Here is a 27,489-nt window from a genome sequence, read left to right on the forward strand (position 1 = left end):
TTCTGACGAGTCATCAAAGAAGTGTGTGGTCTGGCTTTCTCCTAGTGAAACACCACACCCTTCCTGTGGCCAATTCTGGTCGCTTCTAGTCGATCACCAGCTTCAAGCGGTCCAGTTCTTAGCAGTAGATGGTAGAATTAAGCGTCTGGCCATATGGGTGCAGCTCATAGTGTATGATTACCTTCCAATCCCACCAAACACAGAGCAAAACTCTCCTGGCCGTCAATCCCGGCTTGGCCACTCTATTGGACGATTCACCGGCCTTTAACCACGACCGTTTTGGCTTTCACATTCCGCGTCAAAAATGGATGGAGTTCATTCCGTTTCAGCAGCATATCGCAGGTTTTTTTGCGTCAAATCATGCGGCACCCAAACATCCAGCTTTTTTTTGTATCCAGCCTTCTGCAGATGGTTTAAAACGGTTTGGTGACTAACTTCTATCTCCTCGGCGATGTCACGATATGTCACATGCCGGTCTAGCTTGATGTTTTCCATGATTTGATCGGTATTCGTCGTCACAGGTCTTCCGCCGTCTGGCTTATCCATGGTGTCGTTTTCACCGGCTCTGAATCGTCGAAACCGTTCCTCCGCGGTTCGATTAATCTTACGGAAAGTTTCTCTAGCGGATTTACCGAAGGAAAACTTCAAAACAGCGCGAATTTCGGCGTTAGCGAACTCCATGTTTACACATGTATAACTTTTCGACGCAATAACCAAACTGTTATGAATAGCGTCGTTTTGTAGGTAATGTCAAGACCTTTCAATCTATATATAGCATTGCCCGATACCGATATGTAGCGCTTTGCACAAAGCCGCCAAATTCAAAAACCAAAAAAGGGGAAGGGAGATATTTCGCAACCTGATATTTGAGCCAAATATAATGAGCCAATTGAATTGAATACAGATGCAGGTTGCAGTGGCTACGGTGCAATTTTATTACACAGAATTAATTACAAACCCCAGGCAATAGAATATTATAGTTAGTCTACATCACCTGCAGAGTTAAGATTTTACTCGTATAAGCTTTAGCGGGTTTTAACTCAATTAAACATTTTCGACATTAATTGTTAGGCAGGAACTTTACTGCTTACTCCGACTGTAACTCATTGAAGGTGTCAAGAAATAAACAAGATTTGACCCCTAGAGCACAGCGTGGTGGTCTTTTTGCAGTCATTTACATTCGATATGTGTCGATAATGCATTTAAATTTCGAAAAGACACTGCATAAAATGTACAATATTTACTGGTTTGACAATATGTCAAAATATATCAAAAAATTTGTTGACAACTGCAGCACTTGCAAAATGTCTAAATCAACCTCCGCAAAAATTCAGGCTGAACTGCGTCCAATCCCAAAAGTAAATATTCCTTGGGACACTGTCCACATTGACATAACATTGAAATTAAGCGGCAAGAGTGACCAGAAGGAGTATGTTACTCTACAAGTTGACGCGTTTAACAAGAATTGATATCTTAGTCACACCATTACTTTAGACTGTGAGAATTCCATAAATGCTGTCAAGTATGCTGTTTTCCTTGTTTGGAGTACCATACCGAATAATAGCTGACCAGTTCAGATCACAAAATAAACTTGCACTTGATTGCCTCCGGTGCTAGTCGAGCTAGTGGCCAAGTGGAACGAACAATGCGCACGTTGAAGAACATGTTAACGGCGGCTGAAACTGGAACAGAAAGGTGCCGCTAGCAATCATTTGTACAACTATTCATGTCACGAAGACAACTCCTCTGGAAATATTATTGGGTAAGGTAGCACGGCCATTTGGATTACTTCAACCTTGTAAAATAGAAAATTATGTTAATCTGTCGAACGTAAGAGCACAAGTTGAAAAAAATTGTCATCATTTTAAAGACCTTAAACAGTAAACGAACTTACAAGTATCCGCACGAAGATTTAATAATTTGAATGTGTGCGATAATTATAATAATGTTGAAAATGAAAATATTGAGAATGTTGAAGTTCCTGAAGAAAGTGAAGTGAGCCAGTAAGGGTGGCAAAAATATGTAGTATGTAGTAAAAGGAAATGGCAGAGTACTTGGATCGTGTAATGCAAGTACAGAAGTAAAATGTTTGAGAAATACGAAAGATTGTTTGGAAAGAGAAAGTAATAAAATGATGGAGAGACAGTATCGTGGCATGAGTGGACGATATTGTTTTAAGGAGGTTTGATACTATTTTTTAAAATAATGAGTTTTCATAAATTAAGAAATGAAAATTTGATTTCATATTTAAAAATTGAAATAAAAAGGGAGCAAAAGTAAAAGTGAAAATATAGTCTTTTATATACGAGGTCGCGTTAGACTCAGTAAAACCGAGTCGGCGAATGCTAGTTTCTTAAAATGCTTGTGTTTTACAAAACTGTGCGCGACACACAGCTGCCAGCTTGATTTTGTCTTCTCCCTTTTGAGAGGAACCGTTATAGCGAGGCGTCAGATTTGTGCCGCTGTCGCCTTGTGTGGTTCGAAGGAACAGTTAGAAGAACGAATGGTCAGTCTTCGTAGATCGACGCCTGTGTTCAGACCGAAACTCACTTCGCTCTAATGGACCCGAACATAATTCCACATATTTATGGCTTTTTTCTTCCTTTGTTGAGGCAGCATTTGCTGCTTCTCTTTATGGCGGCGCATGGTGCCAAAATGGAGCTGGCGAAGATAGCTGGGCCTTTCAGACCACGTCATACGGCCTCTATTGTCCCCCGGAATATAAGAGGGGAGCGCCAATGACCAGAGCTGGGTTTCAGGGTGCAGCCTTGTCAACCTTGGTGCCTCCTCACAACTGCTTTTAAGGAACCGACACACCGACGAAGGTTGCCGTCGAATATAACATGTCGAAATAAAAACTTTACCACTCAACAACCAAATGTGACTCACTGCTTAATTTTTGTAAGGCTCGGCACAACAAGCTTGACTTCCCGATCCACGTCTAGTTGGCTGTACAATGTGGTATCTACTGTGCTTATTTGCGCTGTCCCGATTCCTCCCGCCATTTTTCTAATCCTCTCTCATTTGGATCTATGGACCTATGCTACTCCATATAAAAATATCAGAGCGATCCTGGGCGAATTGAATCCCTAAAGTATTCCCTCCTACCAGGACGTGCACTTTACGGTGGGTGCACATATTTCTATGATATTATTCAGTTGATACGGATAATTAGGGCAGGCTTGGGTGAACCACTGTTCAGCAGTTTGAATCGTTAGTTTGTTGTCTAATAAGGCAGAAATGATCTGCCTGCAAGATTCCGCAGCAGTTTTTTCTTGCGCTAAATAAAATTTCAAAATGGCTCGAGTTTCACTGTTTGTGAAGTCCATTTCGATCGTTTGTAATTTGTAAGTGCGGAAACTGATGTAACTATACGTCATTTAAAAAGCGATTACCGGATTAATACAATTAAAACAGATTGTAAAAATATTTGTAATTCCATGGATTCCGTTCTTACCAAGACATATAAAACATTGCCAGATACGATTCCATTTCCACCTCACAAGCAAAGCCCGAAATTTGAATCCAAAAACCGGTATGTCATTAGCAACCAACCTAATATTTATTTAAGGTTCGAATACTATATAAAAAATATTTATATAATATATATTTTGTGTTTAACCTGTTTTTGGTGCTTTTTTGGAATTTTTTTTATACATTTGTCTCTGAGCAGACGTTTTTGCCCTAATAATAATAACCATTTTTATATTGGTTAGGCCTAAACTATGACAATGATCCACTTCCAAATTGCAGCAAACTCAGTTAGCACTGGCTTAAGGATGCCGAACCACAAAATGGGTATATCGTCACTTGAACATTTAAAGCATAAAACTCGTCCTCAAAATTAAAACATCGGGAAAAAGATCGTTAAAATATTTGTAATTCACTTGATCCCATTCTTACCATTAACGTTTTGGCATAGTAATTGTAAACTCAGTTATATACTTTTGGCATAAGTCACACTCTGGCTACGATGATTCTTGTGGTAATGGATTACAAAATTTGTGAAGTAATTCATCTGTGGCTAGCTTGAATTTAAAATTATTTTTTCATTCTCAATTTTTACTAACAAGGCACGCTTTGACTAGAATTTTAGAAAGTGTTCTTTGGCATAAAGCTTTATCTTTAGTAAAAAGCCTTCCAAATAATTGGGCGCTTAATGATTGTATTAAAATAATTACAAATTAATTTTTTTGTTAATAACATTTTTATATCTTTTAGTATTTTTATTTTGTCCTCTTAATAAACGGCACCTCATAACCATGTTATATAATTAATTGATAAATTGGTTAGGTTTAAACTATGACAATGATCCATTACCACATTGCAGCACATTAAAGCAAACGCAGCAGACTCTTACTGGTTTGTTTATGCCAAATTTCAAAATAGGTATATCGTTGCTGGAACATTTGGAGCATAGCACCCGTCCACAATGCCGGCTTAAAAAAAAAACATTGAAATATTATTTATATTTTTTAAATCAATATGTATCCGCTCTTACCAATGATGTTTTCGCATAGTAATTGTAAACCTTGTGGTACATTCCTGGCATAGGTCACACTCTGACCACGATGATTCTTGTGGCAATTGGTCCAACAATTTGTGAAGTAGTTGATCTGTAGCTAGTTTAAAATTAAAAATATTTACTCCTTCTCTATTTTCGGTACCAAGGCACGCCCCTGCTTTTACAAGTATTTTACAAAGTGGCGATTGGCCTCTCATAAAGGAAAGCAGCAGCGGAGTATTTCCATCCAAGTCAGGAATATTAATTGGATATTTTGGCATACATTCTAGAAATAGTTCGCAAATCAGAGCGGCTGTATTATCCTCAACAACACGACACAATTCATGCAAAGGATTCCGACCTTTTAAATTTGTTGCCTCTGCGTTTACTCTGGATTCTGTTAAAAGTTCACGTACAATGAAGAACTGACCGCATCTTACAGCTATGTGTAAAGCATTATTGCCATCAGCATCTGTTGCGTCGTAGTCGGCATTGTTTTGAATTAATGCACATACAGCGGAAAGATTTCCGCGCTCAATGGCAATATGAAGGGGCAATTTTTGGACAGCATCCCGTTCATTCATACGGGCACCAGCTAAAATTAGATTTCTGGTTATCATTTCATTAAATGAGGCAGCCGCCAAATGTAAGGGCGTAGATTGATTGACATCATGTACTCGAGAATTAACATCTACCTGAATAGCTATCAAAAATAAAACACTTTCTAAATCGTCTTTCATAATTGCTAAATGCAAAAAGTTTCTGCCGCGCTGGTCCATTTGCTCAGCTGCTGTTGGAAATCGATCCAAAATGCGTTGGGCGGCCTTGTGATTACGAATACCTAAGGCGGCTGCAAAAGGTGTATTTCCGGACCTATCACGGAGTTTAAGTTCTATAATAGGGTGACAAAGAAGAACGGCTATTATCTCTTCATGTTGGTTTTCAATAGCTACATGAAGTGGAGATTTGTTTTCAGCGTCCATTACGTTAACATTAGCACCGTGATCAATTAGTGTCTGAAGAACTTTGGTTAGGCCCCACTGACAACATAAATGCAGCGGGGAAGATTTTTCCTTTGCTTCATCTCCACCCTCACCATTCGGACCTGGCTGTCGTGCGGAGTCTAAGTCACATTGACTTCGAATAAGAAATATAGCAATTGATTCTTTGTTTTCATCAATTGCACGATGTAAAAGAGTTTGTTGGCATCCCTCTGGTCCGTTGCCCCAGCAGTCAGTGTCAACTCCGTGTCGCACAAGCACACTTGCCACATCTTCATGCGCAAGTTCCAATGCTGTCCATAGTGGTGAAACTCCTTTTGAATCGGGTCTTAGTGCGATTCCTCTTGTGCAAAGGGCATTCACGACTCTTGGTAGATCGTATTCGATCGATAACTCCAATGCAGAAACCTGATCATCTATTAAATGTAAAAAAGTTTTTGAACAAAATACAAATTGAATAAATTTATTTACCTGTTACAGCAGTAAAATCTGCACCTTGCTCTAGTAAAAACAATGATGTATCAGTGTCTCCATTCTTTATTGATTGATGCAACAGTGTTAAATTGTCCTTATTCTTTGCATTTACATTTGAGCCGCCTCGGATGAGAATAGGTACCAGTTGAGTTCTATTAAGAGCTAAGCATAGACTTAACGGTGAATTGCCATTAATATCTTGGCAATTAAAATCAATAACATCGGGGATTTCGTTTTTTATCTGAACAAAAGCTTCTAAGGCATTAACTGCATTAGCTTCAACTGCCATATGCAAAGCCGATTTAAGATCGCTCTCGATGGATTGTAAATTGCACGGAGCACCTTTAACAATCAATTTTTTTACTAGGTTTGGCATGTTTTTTGAAGCAGCAATGTGTAAGGCTGTTAACCCTCTTAAATTCATATGATGAAGAGTTGCAAAATCTGCCAAAAAAATTGCTGCGGACTCCCCTAGATGTCCGTCCATTGCAAACACCTGTAGTAGGCTATCTCCAGTTTTTGACTTTTTGGGATTTGGGTTTGCACCCATATTTAAAAGCATTGAGGCTATCTTAAACTCTCGATCTCCCAATAGTAAACTAAGTTCCAGGGCACTCTTTTCTTCGGAAGTGCGCAAATTAATATCAATATTTGGAACTTTAAGTAAATGAAATACCATTTCTGAATTTTGTCTGGCTATTGCTATATGCAAAGGTGTTTCTCCTTTTACATTTTGAATATTTACATTTGGATTCCTTAGTAAAATATTCTTTCCAACTTTTAATATTTCCGCAAAATTGTCTGGATTATTACTATATTCAACGAAATTACAAATAATATGTAATGCAGTATCCGACGATGGGCTAAAAAATTACATTTTAAAATAAATTTATTTTCATTTTTTTGTATTATGTTTACTCAGGCGAAAGGTCTAAAAGACAGTTTTCTTCCAAGAGGAAATTTGCCGAAAAAACGTCACCATTTCTTAAAGCAGCAATTAGCAGTGTAGACCCCTGTTGAAAAAATATTTAGTGAGTTGAAAGATTTGCTGAATTCTTACCTCTATATTAAGAGCATTTATGTTCGCCATTCCGCTTTTCACAAGGGTCTGAGCAATTTTAACATTTTTTGCTGATAAAGCCATTTGAAGAGGCAATAGTCCATTTTCAGAAAAACTATTAACCAGTTGTGGAAGCTAAAATACGCAAAGAAAATAAAAAATATTATATTATGTTTCTCTATTCTAAGACTTATAAAATATTTTTGATTTGGATATTGTTTTAGCACAAAAAATTAAAACTCCTTTCGTAGTGTTAATAATTATGTAAATTTAGCCCATCTGACAAACATTTTTTATGGGAATATTATCGGTATCTCTGATCGGAACATTATCTTATCTAAGATCAAGGCATGTGGAAGGTGAGGGAAAAATGTAAGCACGACGACAGCTTATCGTTTCTAATTCGAGACACGGCGTAAGCTTATGGTTCCAAAAATAGTGATTCGCAAGTACACTATTTCTCGTATAAGAAAATCCTTTTTCAAAACCAAAAAGTGCAAATACAAACGAACTCTGTGATAAACTTTTTCAAAGTCTTTCTTCTTTTTTATTTGTTTTGATTTCACATTCGCCAGCCAATCACATATACAAACTTATTGCGATATGGTGCATACACAAAATCAGTATTTAGAAGATAACCTTAAATGAGACAAAACTATCATAAACGAGTCATCTGAACTTCAAGAGACCTTGCAAGTGTCCAAAATAAGATCAACTAGTGAAACTGAGGCTAAAGCATGCGACCATAGAAAGAATAACAAAAAAACTTAAAGGACAGTGCTGAACTGTAATTGCAAATTCTAGAAATCTAGTTTTGAAGCCTTTGTGATACCCAAACACTAACAGAGGATGATTGCTGTGGAGACTCAGGTACAAATGATTTTTATTGTGTAGAGCAGAAAAAGCGGACTCATACACCGCATTGTTCTCGTTGCAGCCTCCGCAAAATCAAGTTTACGAAGGTCACGATGAGCACTTTTCTCTATTTTTTGATATTTTGATTCATTGATTGATTTTATTGATTGATTCATTTTTATTAGGCAAGTCCCAGATTGATATTGATTTTATACGTTTGTAATTTTTCCAAAAAAGTTACAATTGCAAAAACACAATTACTAAATCAATTGTTTAAATTTGTCTGCATTTTGTGGACTATAGATTTAAAATATATAGGCGTGCAAACACATACTTATGGGATGTATCTACCAAAATCAAATATAATTCAAAGCGAAAAATAAACAAAATTTAACTATTAATTTATAAATAAATAGTTTTGCAAAAACACCGCATTGTTCTCGTTGCAGCCCCCGCAAAATCAAGATTACGAAGGTCACGATTAGCACTTTTCTCTATTTTTGGATATTTTGATTCATTGATTCTTCTTGTAATAAATTGACTAAAAATATTAAACATACATACTTATATTGGCTAAACACATACATTCTTAAATAGTATTATGTATATTAATGTCTAAATGTTTGCACAATGGGTTTTTGGGCGTTAGAGTGGGCGTGGCAAACTTTTCTTAGGCCAATCGATAACTATTGACGAAACAAATACATTTCAATTAAAATTTTCATAATAGCATCAAAACTGTGGCCACAGCTTGCTGCTTGTGGGCGTCAGAGGGGACGTGGCACCATTTTGAAACAAACTTGCGCTGCGTAGGAACTCCTAAAATCTACCCAATCTTCTAGCTTTTATAGTTTCCGAGATCTCAGCGTTCATACGGACAGACAGACAGAAGGACAGACGGACATGGCTAGATCGACTCGGCTAGTGATCCTGAACAAGAATATATATACTTTATAGGGTCGGAAACGCTTCTTTCTACCTGTTACATACTTTTGCACGAATACAATATACCCTTTTACTCTACGAGTAACGGGTATAAAAATGCATTATTTTGTACACACGTCGATAAGCCAAAATTCATGGATTCTGTGATGCATCTAAACGAGCACTAGCTCTATGCTCGTTCAGATGCATCACAGAATCCATGAATTTCGTTAGATCACACACAATAAATACAAGCTTGTTATTTGGCACGCCCAATCTGGAGTTGTGTACTTACTTTAAAAAAACATTCAGAAAGTTTCAGCCACAGCTGCCCGCTACACTAGCAATAACTTTTTTGCACATACTTAAAAACAATACTTCAGTGGATGATCTATTTTAAATTGTTTTGTCGCAAATAAAGTCTGTTAGTTACAGCACAAAATCCAGGTGACATAATTTCCAGAGGCTTTCGTACCAGTGAAATTTTAAAGAACAACATGGGCCTAATTTTTTAATAAACTCATTGCAAGGAACGGCCAACATTAAGTCAACCATTAAATCCACCAATAGAAGCAAAAGAGCGATAATATCCTCAATGAGTTCCAATTAAAACTTATGAATATTTAATTCTGAGCACTGCAAAAGACTTAATATAGGACATCCTCTATTTTGATTCAATGTCGGTTTTTGACAGAATTGGATTTTGTTCTGTTCCACATTGCTTTAAATTTGTTAAATATATATTCAAGCCTTCTCATGTTACAATAAAACAAACGTTTGATAAAGTTAAAAAAAATGATAATATTAAACCATAGCTAAAAATGAACATCACGAACAAAACACTTACCTTAGAAGTTTAATTTATTTATAAGCTGGGGCAACATGTAGAAATAAACAGCATATTGGTACCACAATAAGAAAATATAATTTAACAAAATCAGGACAAATCTCCTAAACGAAAAGAGTTATTAAATGTTTGAAAAAAATATCCATCCGTATTCCCCTAAGGAGATAACCTTTATTTCGCTAATGCCGTTAAGCATTATATACCAATTACAGACCACATACCGGTATATATTAAACCATATAGGAATTCAGTTAATAAAAGACACGGAGTAAAGAAGCAACTGGAAAAACTCGTAGATCAAAAAATATTACGACACAGCCGTTCGTCATGATGTGCACCAGTATGATTAGTATCCAAAAGGACGGAGAACGAAAATGGATAATAGTAGTAATAATAATAGATAATTAAATGAAAAACTTGATCTATTATTTAGCTTAAGCAACGCAAAATATTTTTTAACTCTTGACTTAGCAAACGGATATCACCAAATTAAAGTCGAAACCAAGGAGAAAAGCTTTTGTCAAATGCCTTGGCTATAGGATACTCAGCTAACAAATTAAAAAAAAATTTGTTTTATTTGTTTAATGGATTATGTGTCTTAAACTAGTTTTCTGCTACCTATGGGGCAGCTTAATCAAATTATATATTGGAGTTACATTATATCTTATTATAGTTACATAAAAGTTTTGTTTTAATTTAAATATTTCTTTTCGTTTTTATATAATCCTGGAAGGGGGATCCGTAGGGTAGCACCTTTTAAGTGACTTGTTAGGCGTCGAACATAGCTGGCTGCATTCGTTTGAAGGGCATCGCCTACCTTGGGAACCCGTAGGTCCTGTTCAATGTCCCTGTTCCTCACGTACCAGAGAGCATCGCATATTTTGCTTAAAATGTTAGTTTATGTATTTTTTTACTTTGAAGTTGAAATTCTTTTAAAACGGCTAGTGAGTTGCCTTGTTTTATTTTGGCAAGAACTTTGTGAAGTCTGTTTGACAACCTTTTATACATGTGGTGAATACGCATGTCACCTGTTCTTACATATTCTTTTCTGACTCTTCTCTTCAAGCGTAAGAGCGCGTCAGCACTTTGCGAAAGGCCAGATCGTCGGTGTTGGTTGGCTGAATTCTGGGACGTAGGTTTTTTCATGAACAGTGATATCGCATCTTCTATATCTTCTGGACTGTTTATTTCCAATATTTTTTTTTTTTTTTTTTTTTTGCACGGAGTCCCACGGCCCACTTACCCGCCCAACCGACTGAGGGGCGCAGCCGTGTATCGTACGGCACGATTCGCGATAAGATAGACGCGAGATAGAAAAATAAAGGTAAAGGTCCGGGGAAAAAAGTAATAGTTAGATCAATCTTGTGCCAATGAAGCAAGTATCAATCGTTTTAGGAGCGGCAGAGAGTCAAGATTTGATATTACAGGAAAAAGTCTATTATAGTCAGAACATAATACTCTGAAAGGCTCATGCAAGGCAAAGTTAGATCTACAATGATTTAAAATTAGGGGAAAATAATTTCTAGTTAATCTACTTGGCACAGAAAAGTTTAGCCGACTTAACAAGTCGGGGCAGTCAATATCACCATGTATAAGGTTATAAATAAAGATAGTACCAAGCATCGTTCTACGGTTGGCTAGGGATGGTAAATTAATCAAAAGAAGTCTACTAGAATAAGAAGGTAAGATAAGATTTGCATCCCAGTTTAGGCGACGTAAAGCAAAAAGAAGGAAGTTTTTTGTACAGATTCAATACGACCAATATGTATTCCGTATTGTGGACTCCAGACGGGAGACCCATACTCCAGAATCGGACGGACTAGCGAAATAAATAAAGTTTTAGTCAAATAAGGATCATCGAATTCTTTTGACCACCTTTTAATAAATCCAAGCACTCCTCTGGCTTTATTAACCATGGACGAAATGTGATTACAAAATTTTAGTTTAGGGTCCAAGAGAACGCCAAGATCGTTTACAAGAGTTATTCTATCCAAAGAGCTGCCTCTTAACGTGTAAGTCGCGCATATTGGATTGGCCCGATAAAAAGTCATCAGCTTGCACTTGGAACCGTTTAAATTTAGTAAATTATCTCGGCACCAGTTTTGAAAATTATCTAGATTGGATTGTAATTTTAAATGGCAGGAAATGTCCTTATACTGCAGGCACAACTTAACATCATCTGCGAGAATGACTTATAATTGAGGGAAGATCGTTAATAAATAATGTAAAAAGTAACGTACCCAGATGGCTCCCTTGTGGGACACCGGAGGTAACACGGAGAATTTCAGAAATTGAATTTTTAAAAAGGACCCTTTGTGACCTGCCATTTAGATAACTCGAAATCCATTTAAGCAGATCAACTGGAAAACCTAAAAGGACAAGTTTTTGAATGAGAAGTAAGTGATTTACAGAGTCAAATGAGGAGTAATAATTTTTTCAAAAAGCTTAGGAATAGCTGACAACTTAGAAATACCTCTGTAGTTACTGGCTTCTAACTTGTTACCTTTTTTGAAAAGAGGAATAACAAATGATTCCTTCCAAATATTTGGGAATTGGGAGGTTTCTAGAGATAAGGTAAACAACTTGTGAAGAGGTTTGCACAGGGCCTTAGCGCAATAGCTAAGCACGCACCCAGGAATACCATCGGGCCCTGGCGAATAAACAGGCTTAATACGAAGAAGATCCAAAAGAAGAGAGCTTTCTGTTAAAGTGGGACAGAATATGAGGTTTGACTTGGATATGGTGTAAGAATAAGGCTGTGATGAATAATCTAAAGTAGAGTAGGTCTTTTGAAAAAATTTGGCAAATAAATCGGATATTGCCTGATCTGTGGTTGCCGTCATGTTTTCGAACGACAGCGAGGAAGAAAAAGAATTAGATTTACGCTTGGTGTTAACAAAATTATAAAACTGTTTCGGGTCCTGAGAGAACTGGACCTTACAACGGTTTAAGTAACTATTATAACACTGAGCATTAAGCACGGTAAATCTTGACCGAGCACTTAAATTTCTAGTAAAAACAGATTGAGAACCGGTATTTTTATATTTCCTAAAAAGTCTGGACTTTACAATTCTTAAGTGTGTCAACTCTTTGCTAAACCAAGGTGATTTATTGGAAGTTCACGGATAGTACCACGGAACACAGGAATAAAAAAATGAGTTTATTGCAGTGTAAAAAACATTAACTGCATCGGACATATTAATGCATAAGTAAAGATCAGACCAATTAAAGCCAGAGATAAAATTATTTAGCCTCAGAAAGTCTGCCTTGCGAAAACAAGGCATTCGTTCGGATTTTTCTGATTTTTCTTCCATAACTCTACCCGTATCAAATGAAAGTTCGATTGTTGGGTGATATGGATCTTCAGGTTGCGTGAGTGGTGCTACTCTGGACAGGAACACACCTTCAGGATTTGATACAAAACACAAATGACCTAATGAATTTCGAACATGGTTTACTTGAGATAGAGATATGTCAAGCAGGCCATCAATAAAATCATGCTGTGCTATAGGTAGTAAGACATTCGATCCATCCTCAGTGGACCAAGTAACTCCAGGTATATTAAAATCACCTAGAACTATCAACTGATCCCTATCGGAAAGCTTATTTGCAACGGATTTAATAACGGATAGGTGATTTAAATAATCAGGAAGTTCAGACAACGGCGGAATATATGAGCAAGTTATGTATATAAAGTTACCAGGAAGCGATAACTTTACACAAATAAATTCAATGGTATTGAATTCATCAAAAAATAACTCCTCAGACGGGAAGTTTGAATCAACTCCAATTAAGACTCCACCTCTCCGTCTAGAGGGACGGTCATACCTATATATTGTGTACTTACCTGGAAAAACTTCGGAGCTAAAGATCTCCGGTTTTAACCAGGTTTCTGTGAACACAATAATATGAGATGCAAAGAAAAGGCTATCAGAATACAATTTAGTGAGTTTGCAACGCAAACCTCTTGCATTCTGATAGGAAAGAAGGAGGTTAGAAGTTAGTTTTTTGAAATTGGTACACTGGTTTGGCCTCGACTAGGAAGTTTTACTCCCACGGGCCCCTTCTTCTTTATCTTAGCCTCGAACTCTTTTACAACCATATTATCCGGCCAAAAGTCGCCCGAGCATATGGCTTCAAAAAGCTCGTTAGGGACAGTTATCTTGAAAGATGAAATGTCTCTAGCATAAGAAAACTTAAACTTTTCCACCTTTACACTATTACAATCGGTTTAGTTTTGTCTTGTATATAAGACAATACATCAGAAGATGTTTGATCAGGGGAAAGCCGAGAAACAAAAATTTGTTTCTTTAGTGGAACCACTGTAAGGGATTTTGGTGGAGCAGACATTGTTTCTGCAAAACCAACTTGAGCCGGTTGTCCGGACTCAGTAGTCCCTTGTGGTGGAGATGCTACATTCTGAGAGATAGGTGGATCCCCTAATTGTGAAACCACTACGGACAAATCGGAATTCTTAGAAGTCCCTGGTTGCATGCATTCTGTAACGGATTGTTCGGATACCGAATCTTTTTTAGCTGCTGATCTTAGCAACATTTGAGGGTTTGCTGCGCTTAGGGGACTCTTCTAATAGCTTACGACTATTAAACTGCGAGTCCAGCGCAGAGAGGAGATCATCAGCTCGGCGAAAACTATCTCTAGCCACTCCGAAACAGCTAATCAGCCCCATCAGGCCGCCTTTAGTTTGGCGCATGAACGATTTCATCTCGTTCGCAACCTCGACACAAGCGTCACAACAAAACTGCAAATTGGGCCCCTTTGAAAGGTCATCACTTGTCCCGCCAGCGCACTTGGTGTGCACCATATTTTCACGCAGCCAGAAAGTCATATTAGACTGGTCAGCCCTGATTACGAGGCTGCATTTTTTGCAGAAGCAGACTAAATTTGTATTATTCATTTTATTTATTTACCACTGTACCAAGAAAGCGAATTGAAATTTGTAAGCGAGCAGTTATAAGTACCGCAAGAGAAACTGCACGCTTAGAACTTTCAAAAGCAAAGAGAGCAAGAGAGCGGGAGCGTAAATAAGTTAAAGTGCATGCACAAAAGAGAAACGGCGGGGTTATAAGAAAAGAAAACACAGATAAGAATTACGTAAACTAAAACAATTTATTAGTATTAGATACAAAGTGCACTCGCGAAGCGAACGGAGTTTAAATTTATGTTTAAATAAACCGGAAGAGAATTAAAATTGTTTTGATAAAACCCACCGATGGGAATAAACGAAAACAAAATGCAAAATTCGTAGCGCAGAAAAAAAAACACGACCGTTCACTTTGAAAGTCAAAGACGATTGAGTTGAGGTTTATTTTTCTATCTAGTTCAGATTTAAAAATATCAACATTGGATGCATGTGAGAGTATAACTTGCCTCTTCGGTATAAATTGCGGTGCTTTGTATAATGTGGCTACAACTGGTAAGTGATCCGAGGAGAGCTCATATTTAATTTCAACAGATAGCTTATTTAGAGCAATCCCATTAACAACAAAAAAATCTTGAGCAGAGGGTGTAAGTCGAGTGTTATAGGAATAAATTTAGAGCAATCCCATTAACAACAAAAAAATCTTGAGCAGAGGGTGTAAGTCGAGTGTTATAGGAATAAATCGTTGGCTCCCCCGTAGTAAGAATTTGGCAATTACTGCTGGAAATGGACTCTTACAAGTGCTTCCCTCGAGAGCATGACCTAAAGTGGCCCCACCATGGATGCTTTGCATTAAAATCACGACCAATGATGAACTTGTTGCCAAAGGATAACAATAGATGGTCAAAATAAGCTTTACACCATGGCTCATTTAGAGGTATATATACAGAAGAGATTTTGAAGCATTCACCATTAGTTGACACACTTACACTGGCAGTTTGTATGCTAGCGCTGGAGGTAGGTTCATTCTGGGAATGAACAATGACTGAACGAATCAAAACTGCCACTCGGATGATTAGCGTAGTATTGGTCCTACCCGGTAAATAAACTTTATAGCCAGGGCGCAAGTGGGTTTCTGTAATTAACATGATATCAGTTGAATTAGCGCTGATGAAAAGTCTGAGTTCTTCATTGTTTCTGACCAGTCCTCGTGCGTTCCATAATCCGATTTTAAAAAAGGATGGAATCATTTTGAGATTAGTTTATGTACCAGGTCTCGAAAGAATTTATTTGTTTCCATCGTTTCCTGAATTAGTTTGTCCATTCTTGTAATTAGGTCGTAGATTGCATTCTCCAGCATATTAAATTTATTATTGACATTGACATTGTGGTTCTGGGGATGATCGACTAATCGCAACCTATCCTGGGTTGAATGCGCATTGACTTGTTTTCCTTCTTTTGGCCTTACCATATCAGCGTAGGAGAAGCCGTTTTTCACAGTAGCATTCGAGATAAATTGTGCTTTGTCTACTTGATAAGCGGCAAAATTATGTCTGTTGCTATTCGGCAATCCGTCTCTTGGTAATCTTGCGTCTAGGTTGAGCTTAGGTTAATTCGGACAGGACAGCCCTTAAAGCTGGAAATGTGGTCTTCGCCACAATTGGCACAGATCGACTTCTCATTACATATTAGCTGACATTCTTTGGAACCCGTGGTATGGACACCAGAGAATTTGCCGCAAACTGGAGCTTTACGGCGGTAGTTCCGAGTATGTCCGAAATCTTGGCATCTGAAGCACTGCACTAGATCTTTATTAGCTCTTGCCTTCATCACATAGTTCACCATAGTTCCCCACTGATAGCCCTCAGGATTTTCGATTTTGCAGGCTGTATGATGTCAATGTTTCGGCTCCTCGCGTTCCCCCATAACTGGGAGCCATATGTCCAGATAGGCTTGTAGTCCAGGCGCAGGGCCGATCGAGCTATTAATATACAGTAGAATTTTTTTTTTTTTTATACGCCAATCAGATAGCCCTCTCTCAACTACGATGAGGTGATTAGCTAGTTGTGTTGTTGCTCCATGTGGGCACCTCGAGTGACTTAGGATTACAGTGTCGTCAGCGAACGTAGATGTTGTTAGCTGCTCATAGGATTATTTTATGTATATAGGACGAACAGAGTAGACCCAAGAACGCTTTCTTGCGGGACACCAGCTTCGATAGTGTTGTCGTCAGATGTTGTTGTGTTGCTGCCAGGAGTACATCTTCAAGAGCATCAGTGGAGCAGTCGATGTCTGCTTCGATGTTGAGCTGCGGGGTTAGTTCGATGTGGGAACTTACATACTTTTTATATACTTTAACCAGTTGGTTCTGTGCGAGGTTAGTCTCTGGGGGTGATCTGTAGTTTCTGGGCTTGAATAAGAGTTTTTAGCACTGGCGAATGGTCTGATGAAAGGTACAAAAGCGCTTTGGCGTTTATTATGTTGCTTGGAATGTTTTTTGTCACCGCAAAATCTATTAAGTCTGGGACTTTTCTGGGGTCTGCTGGCCAGTATGTGGGGCTACCAGGGAAAACATAGTCCAGTTTTTTGCATATATATAATTATAATTGCCTTTCTTAGGGAGCCACGAGTCGTGATCCCCAGTGCGTATGTTGGGCATTAAAGTCTCCTGATGCTATGAAGAGATTGTCCTTCAGAAATTGTAAAGCGAGGCGGGCAGCATCATCGTTTTGAGTATTTTGATGGCGCGTTGTTGTCGCCGCACGCGGTTTTTCAACTCCTTGTTGAAACACATCCCCTGTAGTTTGCCGTGTGATTTCCTCTGCAGTTTTCACATTTCTTATTTTGGGGATCTTCCTTGTTGGAATTGTGAAAATCTCTACAAACTACGCAGAATGATCGAAATGTGCAGTATGTCCTGGTGTGTTCATACTCCAAACAGTTTGTGAATTTCACTAGGCCGTTCCTTTTATGTGGCTCTTCCACCTTTATTCTTCGGTGCAATAGGTATTGCAGGTTATAAATAGGATGTACTTCATTTTTTTTCAAGACTCTGCTGTCTGGCTCCAGCTCTACCATGAAGAGTGGTTGCGGCTTTTTGCTTTTGTTAATGATGTAACCAACGTTCTTTGCAGAAAAACCGTTTTCTTTGAGGGCATCGATAACTTAATTTGGGGCTACGATGGGATCGATTCCTTTTAGTACAACTTGCAAGCCCTTGATGCTTTTTAGTTGGAACGTGTATTTGAACCCAGCTCGGAAATGTTCTTCAGATTTTGTCTGAAGTTTGGTTTCGTGAATATTCAGTTTAGTGAAAATTTCCGTCCCCGAGCAGCGCAATAATTTTGTTGACCAGGCCGTTCGAACTTTTCTCCCTTATGTAAATTGGTGGGAGCTTTGGTTTTGGTTGGGTCTCTTGACCCAGTTCTGGTTGAGTTTCAGCTAGAAGAGCAAATTTGTTGTTGTTGCTCCCGGGTAATTCGTTGTCTCGTTGGACAAGGACTATTTTATGCTTCTTACCCACCGTAGCGATCCATGCCGGTTTGTTTGGCCGTGCCCGCTTGTTGAATATTGTTTTGGTTTTGTTTTGATGTCATAGTTTTTGCTGCCGTTGTATTTGGCGCTACAGCGAAGACATCGCAGTCCATTTCGCGATAAGAGCCATTGCTGTGGATGTTGTTGATTTTGCTGCCGTTGCTGTAGTTGTTGCTGTTACTTTTGGTGCGATTGTAGAATCTGATGGTGGATGGTTTTACAATGAGAAAGGAAGACCTTTAGGTATCGACTGTCAGAAGAGTCGGGTTTCTATATTTTTATGTGTTTTAAGCGTCTTTTAACTTATTTTGTTACACACCAGTTTTGTTTTTATATTTTATTTGTTTTTAATACATCCACTTTCGTTTATGTTGGTTTTGTATCGACCTTGTAAACAATAATTGTAGTGTTATTGAATTACTCGAGGTCATACGTTGGTGATATTTTTTTTATTTCTTCTATAACACAACGATTTATTCCACTTAACTTTCATCACACTTACACTCCCTGCCTCCTGACGCTCTGCTTCCATCCCCGTAGATAGCTAATGAGTCTGAGGGGACGTGCAGACGAAACTAGCTAGTCCTATCATAGTCGGGTTCACTCCCCAGGGAGTGTAAGTGTGATGAAAGTTAAGTGGAATAAATCGTTGTGTTATAGAAGAAATTAAAATATAACCAACGTATGACCTCGAGTAATTCAATAACACTACATCCACTTTGTTTATTTTTTCCGGAGCTCGCGCGAACACATCCTGTTGCACTTCTCATTCTGTAGAATGTAGATATGCCTGGGGGTATACAATTCAAACCAGATACAGTTAAATATGGTCCGATTAATGACAAGTTTTATTGTATTCTTTGGAATGCCGAATAAAATAATTTGCGACCAACGAGTGGAACTATCGTCAAACAAGCTTAAAGATTTCTTATCCTTTACGTCTTTTTCACAGTAAAAAACTCAATGGTCGAAAAACTGGACTCCACTCCTCCAAATTTATAGAACAATAAAATAACAAGAAAAGGAAAAAAAATTGGCTTGAATAACGTACAAGTAGAACTCATAATTTTTTAATAATAATAAACACGATTATATGAAATTTGCATTTCAAGCAAAAATATATCCTTAAATGAGGAAAAGAGTCGAACAGCTAAAGCTAAATTACATCATTTTCAGAAAAGAAAATAGGAGGAATAAGCTAACCTCCTGACCCCAACGAGTTTGAAGCCTCAAAAAATTTAAATGCTGTAGATGCAAGAACACCGAAAAATAATTTTAATACATAAACGAAGAGCAAGTATGGCTGAAAACTTATATAAATAATTATAAGAACAGAATAAGAAAAACATTAGTTAAGGAAGACAAAAGGATTAAAAGATTAGAATTTATTGATAGAATGTGCTTAAAAATTGGCATGAAAAATCTTAATCTAAATAACATAACGGATATTGGCAAGCATAGAAATAATTCAGAAATTTATTGAGAAATTTATAAGAGTCGCAACTTTAACTATTCTTTGTGTTAAATGAAGTTAACGAAAATTGTCTGTACATTTCTATAAAAACGTGAGGATATAGAATGAGTGTGGACTAGAAATGCCGCTTGGAGGCTCAGCACTGGTAAATATTGGCGAATGCGGCGATATCTCCGACAAGCATAGAAAACAAGATGTCAAACGACTCAGGAGTTAGAGTAAATAAAAATGTAGATATAATTTTCAAACTAAACACACCAAACGACTTTTCAATCAACTATAATAAAAAAAAAAAAATGTTAACATCAACTAATCTACATCCTTTGAACTGGTTCTGAAAGATCAGATCCTTAATACTGATTTTTAAAATAATGAGTGTATAACTGAACATACACATATATTTAAGATAATTTGAAAAGCTTCTGTCAAAAACAAAATAACTAAACAAAAATAAATGAAATGTGCCACATTAAGATTATATCAATGGGAAAGCAAATGCACATATATTTTATAAGGAAAGATCTCAACGCTGAGTGACAATTTAACGTTCCTGGCCTGTATAAGTCTTGTATATATATCTTGTATTTATATATTAATTTGCCTTTATTAGACCAATGCTTTTTAGAATATAAGCTAGGAGTATGTTTGATTTACTTTACCTTAAACTTATCTGCTATTTTTGATTCACATTTTTTAGTGAGTTAAATTTTTGTTATCTTTTTGAACTTCAATTATTGCTATTCTACATTATATATATCTATATTTTCATTGATATAATTAAAAGGTTAAAGTAAACTGATCATGTCATGGAAGAAACGCATTCAAGGGGTGAGATTCTTTTACCTCGGCCCAAGTCCTTTAGGGTGGGGCACAAATATGCCTACGTAAGAGATCGGCGCGGTAAAACTCTTTATTCTTCTCTTCGAAATTCTTTCAGAGAAGTAGAACATCGTTGGAGAGTTGTTAGAATGGCAAAACTCCGATCCCGATTTAGCACTTTAGAGAAGCCTAATAACTGAGTTAATCTCCCGATCCATCTCAATCGTTCTCTGTCTATCTCGTTTCAAGGTATCTCGTTTCAAGGTAATCGGTGTAAAGCGTGAAACTTACTTTCTGTTTATTCAAAACTGCAAGAAAGTTATTTTGATTGGGAAGCTGAGTATTCCTAGTCATAAATGCGAGCAAATCTATCACGCCAAGTGTCTGGACTATTCAGACCTGTTTCGCGATGCCATCGAAAAGAGGAGTGGCATACGCTACTACTGCGATCAGTGCATCATATACCAGGCAATATATCATAGGCGGTGTTACGATTGGTTTCGCCGACTGAATCGCTGCCACTATTCGTATGCTATCTAAAACCAGATACCGGTAGTGCAGATACTAACGCGGTTGGATATTCTAAAGCATATATTAGGTTTTCAAATAACTCCCTTCAGCATTTTTGCTCTTTATTAAATGCTTTATAAAAATTGATACAGTGACCGGATTTAGATAAAATATCCGCCGTTTTGTTCGATAATGTGTTCTCATTTAGACAGCAACTTCATAATACCCCCCTCGTAGAAACTTCCCTCCTTATTTGCGAAAAACTCTGACAGCCACTTTTCACAACCCTCTTTTGAGCACCAGTAAGGGCATTTGCCATGGACAGGACACTTGGCGCTATGTCCGGGCTATATCGGCTCCCATCCGAGTTCCCTTAGCGTTGTCCTGGTGAAACACTAGACCCTTCCTGTTGGCCAATTCTGGTCGCTTCTGGTCGATGCGTAGTAGATGGTAGAAATTAGCGTCTGGCCATATGGAAGCAGCTTATAGTGTATGATTCCTTTCCAATCCCACCAAGCACTTTCCTGGCCGTCAATCCCGGCTTGGCCACTGTTTTGGACGATTCACCGGCCTTCAACCACGATCGTTTTCGCTTGATATTGTCGTATGTGATACATTTTTCGTCGCCAGTCACCATCCGCTTAAAAAATGGGTCATTCCGTTTCAGCTACATATCGCAGGCGTTGATTCTGTCCAACGTCAAATCATGCGGCACCCAAATATCCAACTTTTTTTTGTATCCAGTCTTCTGCAGATGGTTTAAAACGGTTTGGTGACTAACTTCTATCTCATCGGCGCTGTCACGAGATGTCACATGTCGGTCTAGCTCGATGTTTTCCATGATTTGATCGGTATTCGTCGTCACAGGTCTTCCGCCGTCTGGCTTATCCATGGTGTCGCTTTCACCGGCTCTGAATCGTCGAAACCGTTCCTCCGCGGTTCGAAGAGATAGAGTACCATCTCCTAAAACACCATTAATCTCACGGAAAGTTTCTCTAGCGGATTTACCTTTAACGAAGGAAAACTTTAAAACAGCGCATATCCATGGTGTCGTTTTCACCGGCTCTGAGTCGTCGAAACCATTCCTTCGCGGTTCGAAGTGATAGAGTACCATCCCCTAAAACACCATTAATCTCACGGAATGTTTCTCTAGCGGATTTACCTTTTACGAACATGTATAACTTTTCAATTCAATAACCAAACTTGTTATGAAATTCATTATATGAATAACGTCGTTTTTGTAGGTTATGTCAAGAGCGTTCAATCGATATATAGCATTGCCCGATTCCGATATGTAGCGCTTTGCACAAAGCCGCCAAATTCAAAAACCAAAAAAAAAGCGGAGATAATTGACAACCTGATAATTGTTTCACCGCTCGCCCCAGACTGGATATTATGCCTTATATACACAGAAAGTCCATGTAGATGAACAAAAGTTAAAGGAAGGCGAGAAAAGATTTCTACGGGCAGAAATCGGAGGCATGGAAGAACAACAAAAATTACTAATCTTTTTAAGCCGAAGAGACTGAGACAAAAATACAAGAACACAATTTGAAATTGAATCGTAATTTTGTGTTAATAGTAACTGAAGTTTAAGTAATGTTAAGTTTGCATTCTTGCATAATATCAAACAGTGCATAAAGCTATTAAGTTAACGTAACATTATAACCATTTTATTACTCTTTTATTGTATAGTCTTAAAAATGAATATGCAAGAGATTTCGCCAATGCACGTTGCAGAACTACGCGATATCGGACGTAATCTGAAAATGACAAAGGACAAAGGACGGTTCAGAGTTGGTTCGCAGATTAGACAGTCAGGTAATCACAGGACGAAAGCGTCAAATTCTCGAACAAGAATAAGAAATGAACTCATTCACAGAGTTGTTGAATGTGTGTTTGTGCAGATAGAAAGTACGCAGGATTTAGAGTTGAGATGTGTCGTGAAACACATGATAAATGAATACAACTGAATCAGAATATTCATTGTCCGGCTGAGATACAGATTTTACTTACCGAGTAGCCAGTATTTCAACATCCACGACGTATTCCTTAAACGAAACAGAAGATAGAAGTTGCGCAGGCGGCTGAAGAGTGGGCCGAAGAGAAGATTATCAAGACCTGTACTTCAGAGTACGCTCATAGTACTCAAAGCGAAAAATAAAGGGCAGAAACGATTGTATTACGATTATCGTAATCTTTTTTCTTTTTTTTTGTTTTTAACTTTGCTTTTATTTATTGAATCTTCTCTTAATTTTGAGACTTACAATAAGTTTACGAATCCTAACATTAAAATTTAACTAACAGTATAATAAGACTGCATTCTGGTTGCGCGTCCCTCAAGTCGGTCGCTGGGTAGGTAAGTCATTGCGACGAAGGCGTGATTGGTTCGTCAACCTTGTAAGACCTCTCGCCAGGTGGTTAGGGTGCAACGAAAGCTTGGTAAAGTACTTTTCCCTCTTTTTTGCGAACACTTCTTTGACTGCTAGAATGTTTAAGTCGCGATGTATGTTTTCGTTGCGAACTTACCACGGTTCTCAAGATCTTCGCCTGAGCTCGCTGGACTATGTGAATATTGCTATTGCTGGCATTCCCCATAGCTGAGCGCCGTAGTACCGTTAGTACCGAGTTATACACCAGAACTTTATATTCAAGGCTAAGGGAGACCGAGCGTTGATAAGCCAATGAAGGCTACTGGCTTTTAGCTTTAGGTGTGTTATTTTGGCTTCAATATGCCGGGCAGTTTTGCTTGTTGAGGGTGAACGTAACGTGCTTGCATTTTTGTTCGTTCACTTTAATTCGCCAATCTGATAGCCAATTTTCAACATCGACCAGATGAAGAGCTAGCTGCGCAGTTGCTTGCATCGGGCGTTTTGAGCGGCTGAGAATAGCTGTATCATCAGCAAACGTAGATGTTGTAAGTCGTGTGCTTGTTGGGATGTCTGCTGTGTAGAGGACATATAATGTTGACCCAAGCACGCTACCTTGAGGAACTCCAGCTCCAATAGTGAAATCGTCAGTTATAGCAGTGTTGCATCTCACAGCAAATTTTCTGTCGTAGAGGTTAGACTCTAAAAGCTTATGGGTGTTGTAGGGGAGCATTGTCTTGATCGTGTACATTAGACCTTCTAGCCAAACTCTATCAAATGCTTGAGAGACATCTAAAAATATGGCAGTACAGTACTCTCGTTTTTCGAACGCGTTCCGAATTTCTGATGTTATCCGGTTGACCTGCTCAATCGTTCCGTGCTTTTCACGAAACCCAAATTGATGTGACGGAATTCCTTCCAGGTATGTGTTTATCCGAGTCAATACGCATTTTTCAAAGAGTTTAGATAAGCATGAAAATAGGTCTTTTCCCGGCTTTGCTATCATTATTATAATCGACTTTTTCCATCTCACTGGAAAGTAGCTAAGTTTTGCGATGGCATTAAAAAGCTGGGTGATAGTTCAGCTGATTTTTGATGATGTTAACGATTTCGTTTGGGCGAAACTCAATTGGCTCATATTGAAGCTGAGGCTTTGGTTGAAAGACATTTTTTAGGTGGTTGGCAAACGTGCTGTCTCTGTCTGCATTGCTGTGTGCCCAGCCGCATGTGGGATTTCTAATAGGCATCACAGTTACTTTCGGTGAGCTTAGAGTTGGGTGAGCTCTCCACTCTCAATCACTTTGAATTTAGCTATTTTAATTTCTTTAAGTCAGAGACATATTCTGAAGGGATGTGGTTTTGGGAGGCTAAGGCTCCACCAGACTTAATTTGTATTCAGAATAATAAGCTATATTTAAAAGTGCAGGAAAGCTTTAAACCATGACCTATACGATTTTATAAAAAAAAAAAACGGAAAAATGTATTTATTAAACAGTTTGACTCAGTATATGGTGACACGATGGGACAGCGAGTTTCTCAACTCATAAAAATCGCACCCGTTCTGCTGCGTTTGGTAAGGGTAGTTGGCTCTAGGGGCTAAAAAGACACTTTTTTACTGCCGTTTAAAAAATTGTTTTAAAGTTAATAATGCAAGCGTTTACATGAAGTGTAGTCGATGCAAAATGGCTAATAAAATGTGTAACATTAATAACAAGTGTTTTTTAGTTTAATATATTTTTTTACACAGTCGTTGACTGCTCACTTTCGTTGCTTCCCTTCGACTACAATTAAACTCAACATACGTCGTGGTGAATTATTAGGCTCAGCTGACACCGGTTCCCAATTTTTTTTTGAGCAGTTTGAGATTTCCCTGAGGCGTCCGGTTTCAATTGGTTTTGTTGGGGATGATCCATCAGTCCCCTCTCGGGATTGGCATTGCTCTGGCCGCAGCAGCGGATTTCTTTCTTAAGGTGACTGACGTTCCTGGAGCTGCACCCGTTGTACTATGCGGTGTTACAATACATTAAAACGAACTTTTAAAACTCCTTCTTGTTTTTACTTCTACTCGCATATGCGATTTTGAAACGTTTAACCAGCGATTTATTCATATTCTCCACCTCGCCGTTCGCTCGTAGCCAATATGAAGGAGTTGTAAGCAACTCAATACCGTTTGTTGCACAAAATTCTTTGAATTCTGCGCTTTTGAACTGAAGACCATTTTCCGCTGTCAATGTTTGGAGAATACCTAGCCTTGCGAAAACTTCCTCCAATAAAGGTTATTATAACCGTTGATGTGATTCTCCTTGATATTTTGTACGTAAAATATATCGAGAGTAAAAATCGATGAGTACCAAAATATATTCTCCGTTAGGTAGCGGGCCCAACGATCGGTTGCCAAACACTTCCATTGGACATTTGGAAACGATTGCCTCTTTATTGGGGCCGGACGAACCGGAGCTTACACCAAAATGCAGCTCCGACTTCTCTATCCATTTTTGGCTACCGCTTCATTGCATTCTAGCCTGGATGACCCTCAAATGCTAACTCCAACACTTTCCGTTGTCGATCTTTCGGGATCACAAGGTTGCTCCTCTTAGTAGCAGATTACGGAGATTACGAAACGGATAGAAAGGTACGTCATTGCATCTATTATTTCCTCTTCGTACTCGGCTATCTCCGAGATTGATAACGAAACTGGTATTAAATTTGAGACAATTTGAAATATGTTTTTCTCTTTCTGCGAATGAGTTTGACTCGGTTTTCTGGGACAGTCTCGACAATTAGTCGGGGATGTTTTCTTTTCCTGGGTTATACACAACGCGGAAACGGCACGATTGTAGGCGTAGAAGCCACCTCTCGAAGCGGGCTGCAGGTGAGCATAAATATAGCTACAGGAGGCTTATGGTCCATCGCCAAGTCAAATTCTACACCGACCACCATTCTGCTTAACTCGATTAATGTTTAATCCTTAGCCTAGCCGGTCCCCTCTTTAGCCTTATCAGAGCTTCAAATACTCTCAATTTTTTTGAATCCTTTTTTCCGATTGTTCCTATAGGAGTTATATGATATAGTCGCCCGATCCGGCTCGTTCCGACTCATATACTACCTGCAATAGAAAGACAACTTTTGGGAAAGTTTCAAGTAGATAGCTTTAAAACGGAGGGACTATTTTGCGTAGAAACGGACGGACGGACAGGCGGACGGACAGGCGGACGGACGGACGGACAACTCTCCTGGTGTTGCTGAAAAATATATACACTTTATAAAAATGTCATTAGAGAAAAATGTCATAGAAAATTCAATGACAAAAATATTGTTCCACACATTTTAGTCAAAGGCACATCGTCCCGAACAGCGTGGTTGCTGGAATAGGAGGCTTTGGTTGTTGAACTCTGGGCTGAGTCATTGAAGGAGCTCAAAGAAAAAATTGTGATGTTAATTAAATGACGGTCATGATTGGACGGAGCTGAATACAATGTGTTTTGGGCAGAAGTTCGTACAATGCTAAAAAGCCTGTCAAGGTAGTACAATTTTAAGACTGTTTCTTTCAGAATTGCTCTTAGCAGCGAGATAAATGAAATACATAGGAAGCAGCATCAGAAGCCGACCCGAGCTGAACAAAATGGAGCGTTCCCAAACACTTTATTTTATTAGATGCAATAGAAAATGAGGTCATAATATTCTTTTTTAATCAGTGTTAGATTTTAAACATGAAAATAAAAAGCCAAGAATTTAGAATTTAATCTGTAATGATTTCTTAATTTAAAACGGACCTTCATAATTTTCTGTCAGCTCTTGATATATGAAGACATTGACAGTAAAAAGACTAGACAAGTAGGCGTTGGGAGTGTGAACCCCAGTTTCATTTTCCACCAGATTCCCATCGTTCCACCATAAAATTCGGTAATATGAAAAGGCTATTAAGGTTTGTTTCTCTGGAGTTAAGTTTTCAGTTAAACGAGTTTATTTCAAAACTATTTTTTTTTAGAAAAGTTTAGCATAGGGATCAAGTAAGGTGAGTTTATGCTGTGCTTGTCTGAATCTTGAGTTATCTAAGTTAAATTATTTTTATTGGATTTAATTTTTGTAGTTTACAAAAAAAATTTTTCTTAAAATTTGATTTGATTTGATTTTTAATGAGAGTCAAGTCACTGATACAAATAGGTTTTTCAGGTTTCCTACATCAGTTGAATATCTAATAATATGTGTTTTTATCCACAAATTTTCTGCGTTTCCTTT

The 27,489-nt window shown here is 38.1% G+C and overlaps 2 protein-coding genes across 3 annotated transcripts in view; both read right to left on the reverse strand.

Moving 5' to 3' along the window:
• Positions 1-315: 315 nt before the first annotated feature.
• On the reverse strand, positions 316-681 carry LOC123037295 (histone-lysine N-methyltransferase SETMAR-like). The gene has a single exon (XM_044457359.1). It carries the CDS (start codon positions 679-681, stop codon positions 316-318), a length of 366 nt encoding a protein of 121 aa, XP_044313294.1.
• Positions 682-3,860: 3,179 nt separating this feature from the next.
• LOC108043611 (rabankyrin-5) overlaps positions 3,861-27,489 on the reverse strand; it is a 125,661-nt gene continuing 102,032 nt past the window's right edge. Inside the window, exons 3-7 of one of the 2 annotated variants that reach the window (XM_044457432.1) lie at positions 7,040-7,174; positions 6,898-6,992; positions 5,977-6,842; positions 4,502-5,921; positions 3,861-4,439 (exon numbers count right to left, since the gene is read on the reverse strand). In XM_044457432.1, coding sequence (XP_044313367.1) covers positions 4,301-4,439; positions 4,502-5,921; positions 5,977-6,842; positions 6,898-6,992; positions 7,040-7,174 — 2,655 coding nt within the window. In that variant the 3' untranslated portion in view covers positions 3,861-4,300. Of the gene's footprint in view, positions 4,440-4,501; positions 5,922-5,976; positions 6,843-6,897; positions 6,993-7,039; positions 7,175-27,489 lie in introns of those variants that run through there. The other variant, XM_044457433.1, reaches the window with a different exon arrangement.

Source organism: Drosophila rhopaloa, unplaced genomic scaffold (assembly GCF_018152115.1).
Source record: "Drosophila rhopaloa isolate 14029-0021.01 unplaced genomic scaffold, ASM1815211v1 contig_155, whole genome shotgun sequence".
In the NCBI taxonomy this organism is placed as follows: domain Eukaryota; kingdom Metazoa; phylum Arthropoda; class Insecta; order Diptera; family Drosophilidae; genus Drosophila; species Drosophila rhopaloa.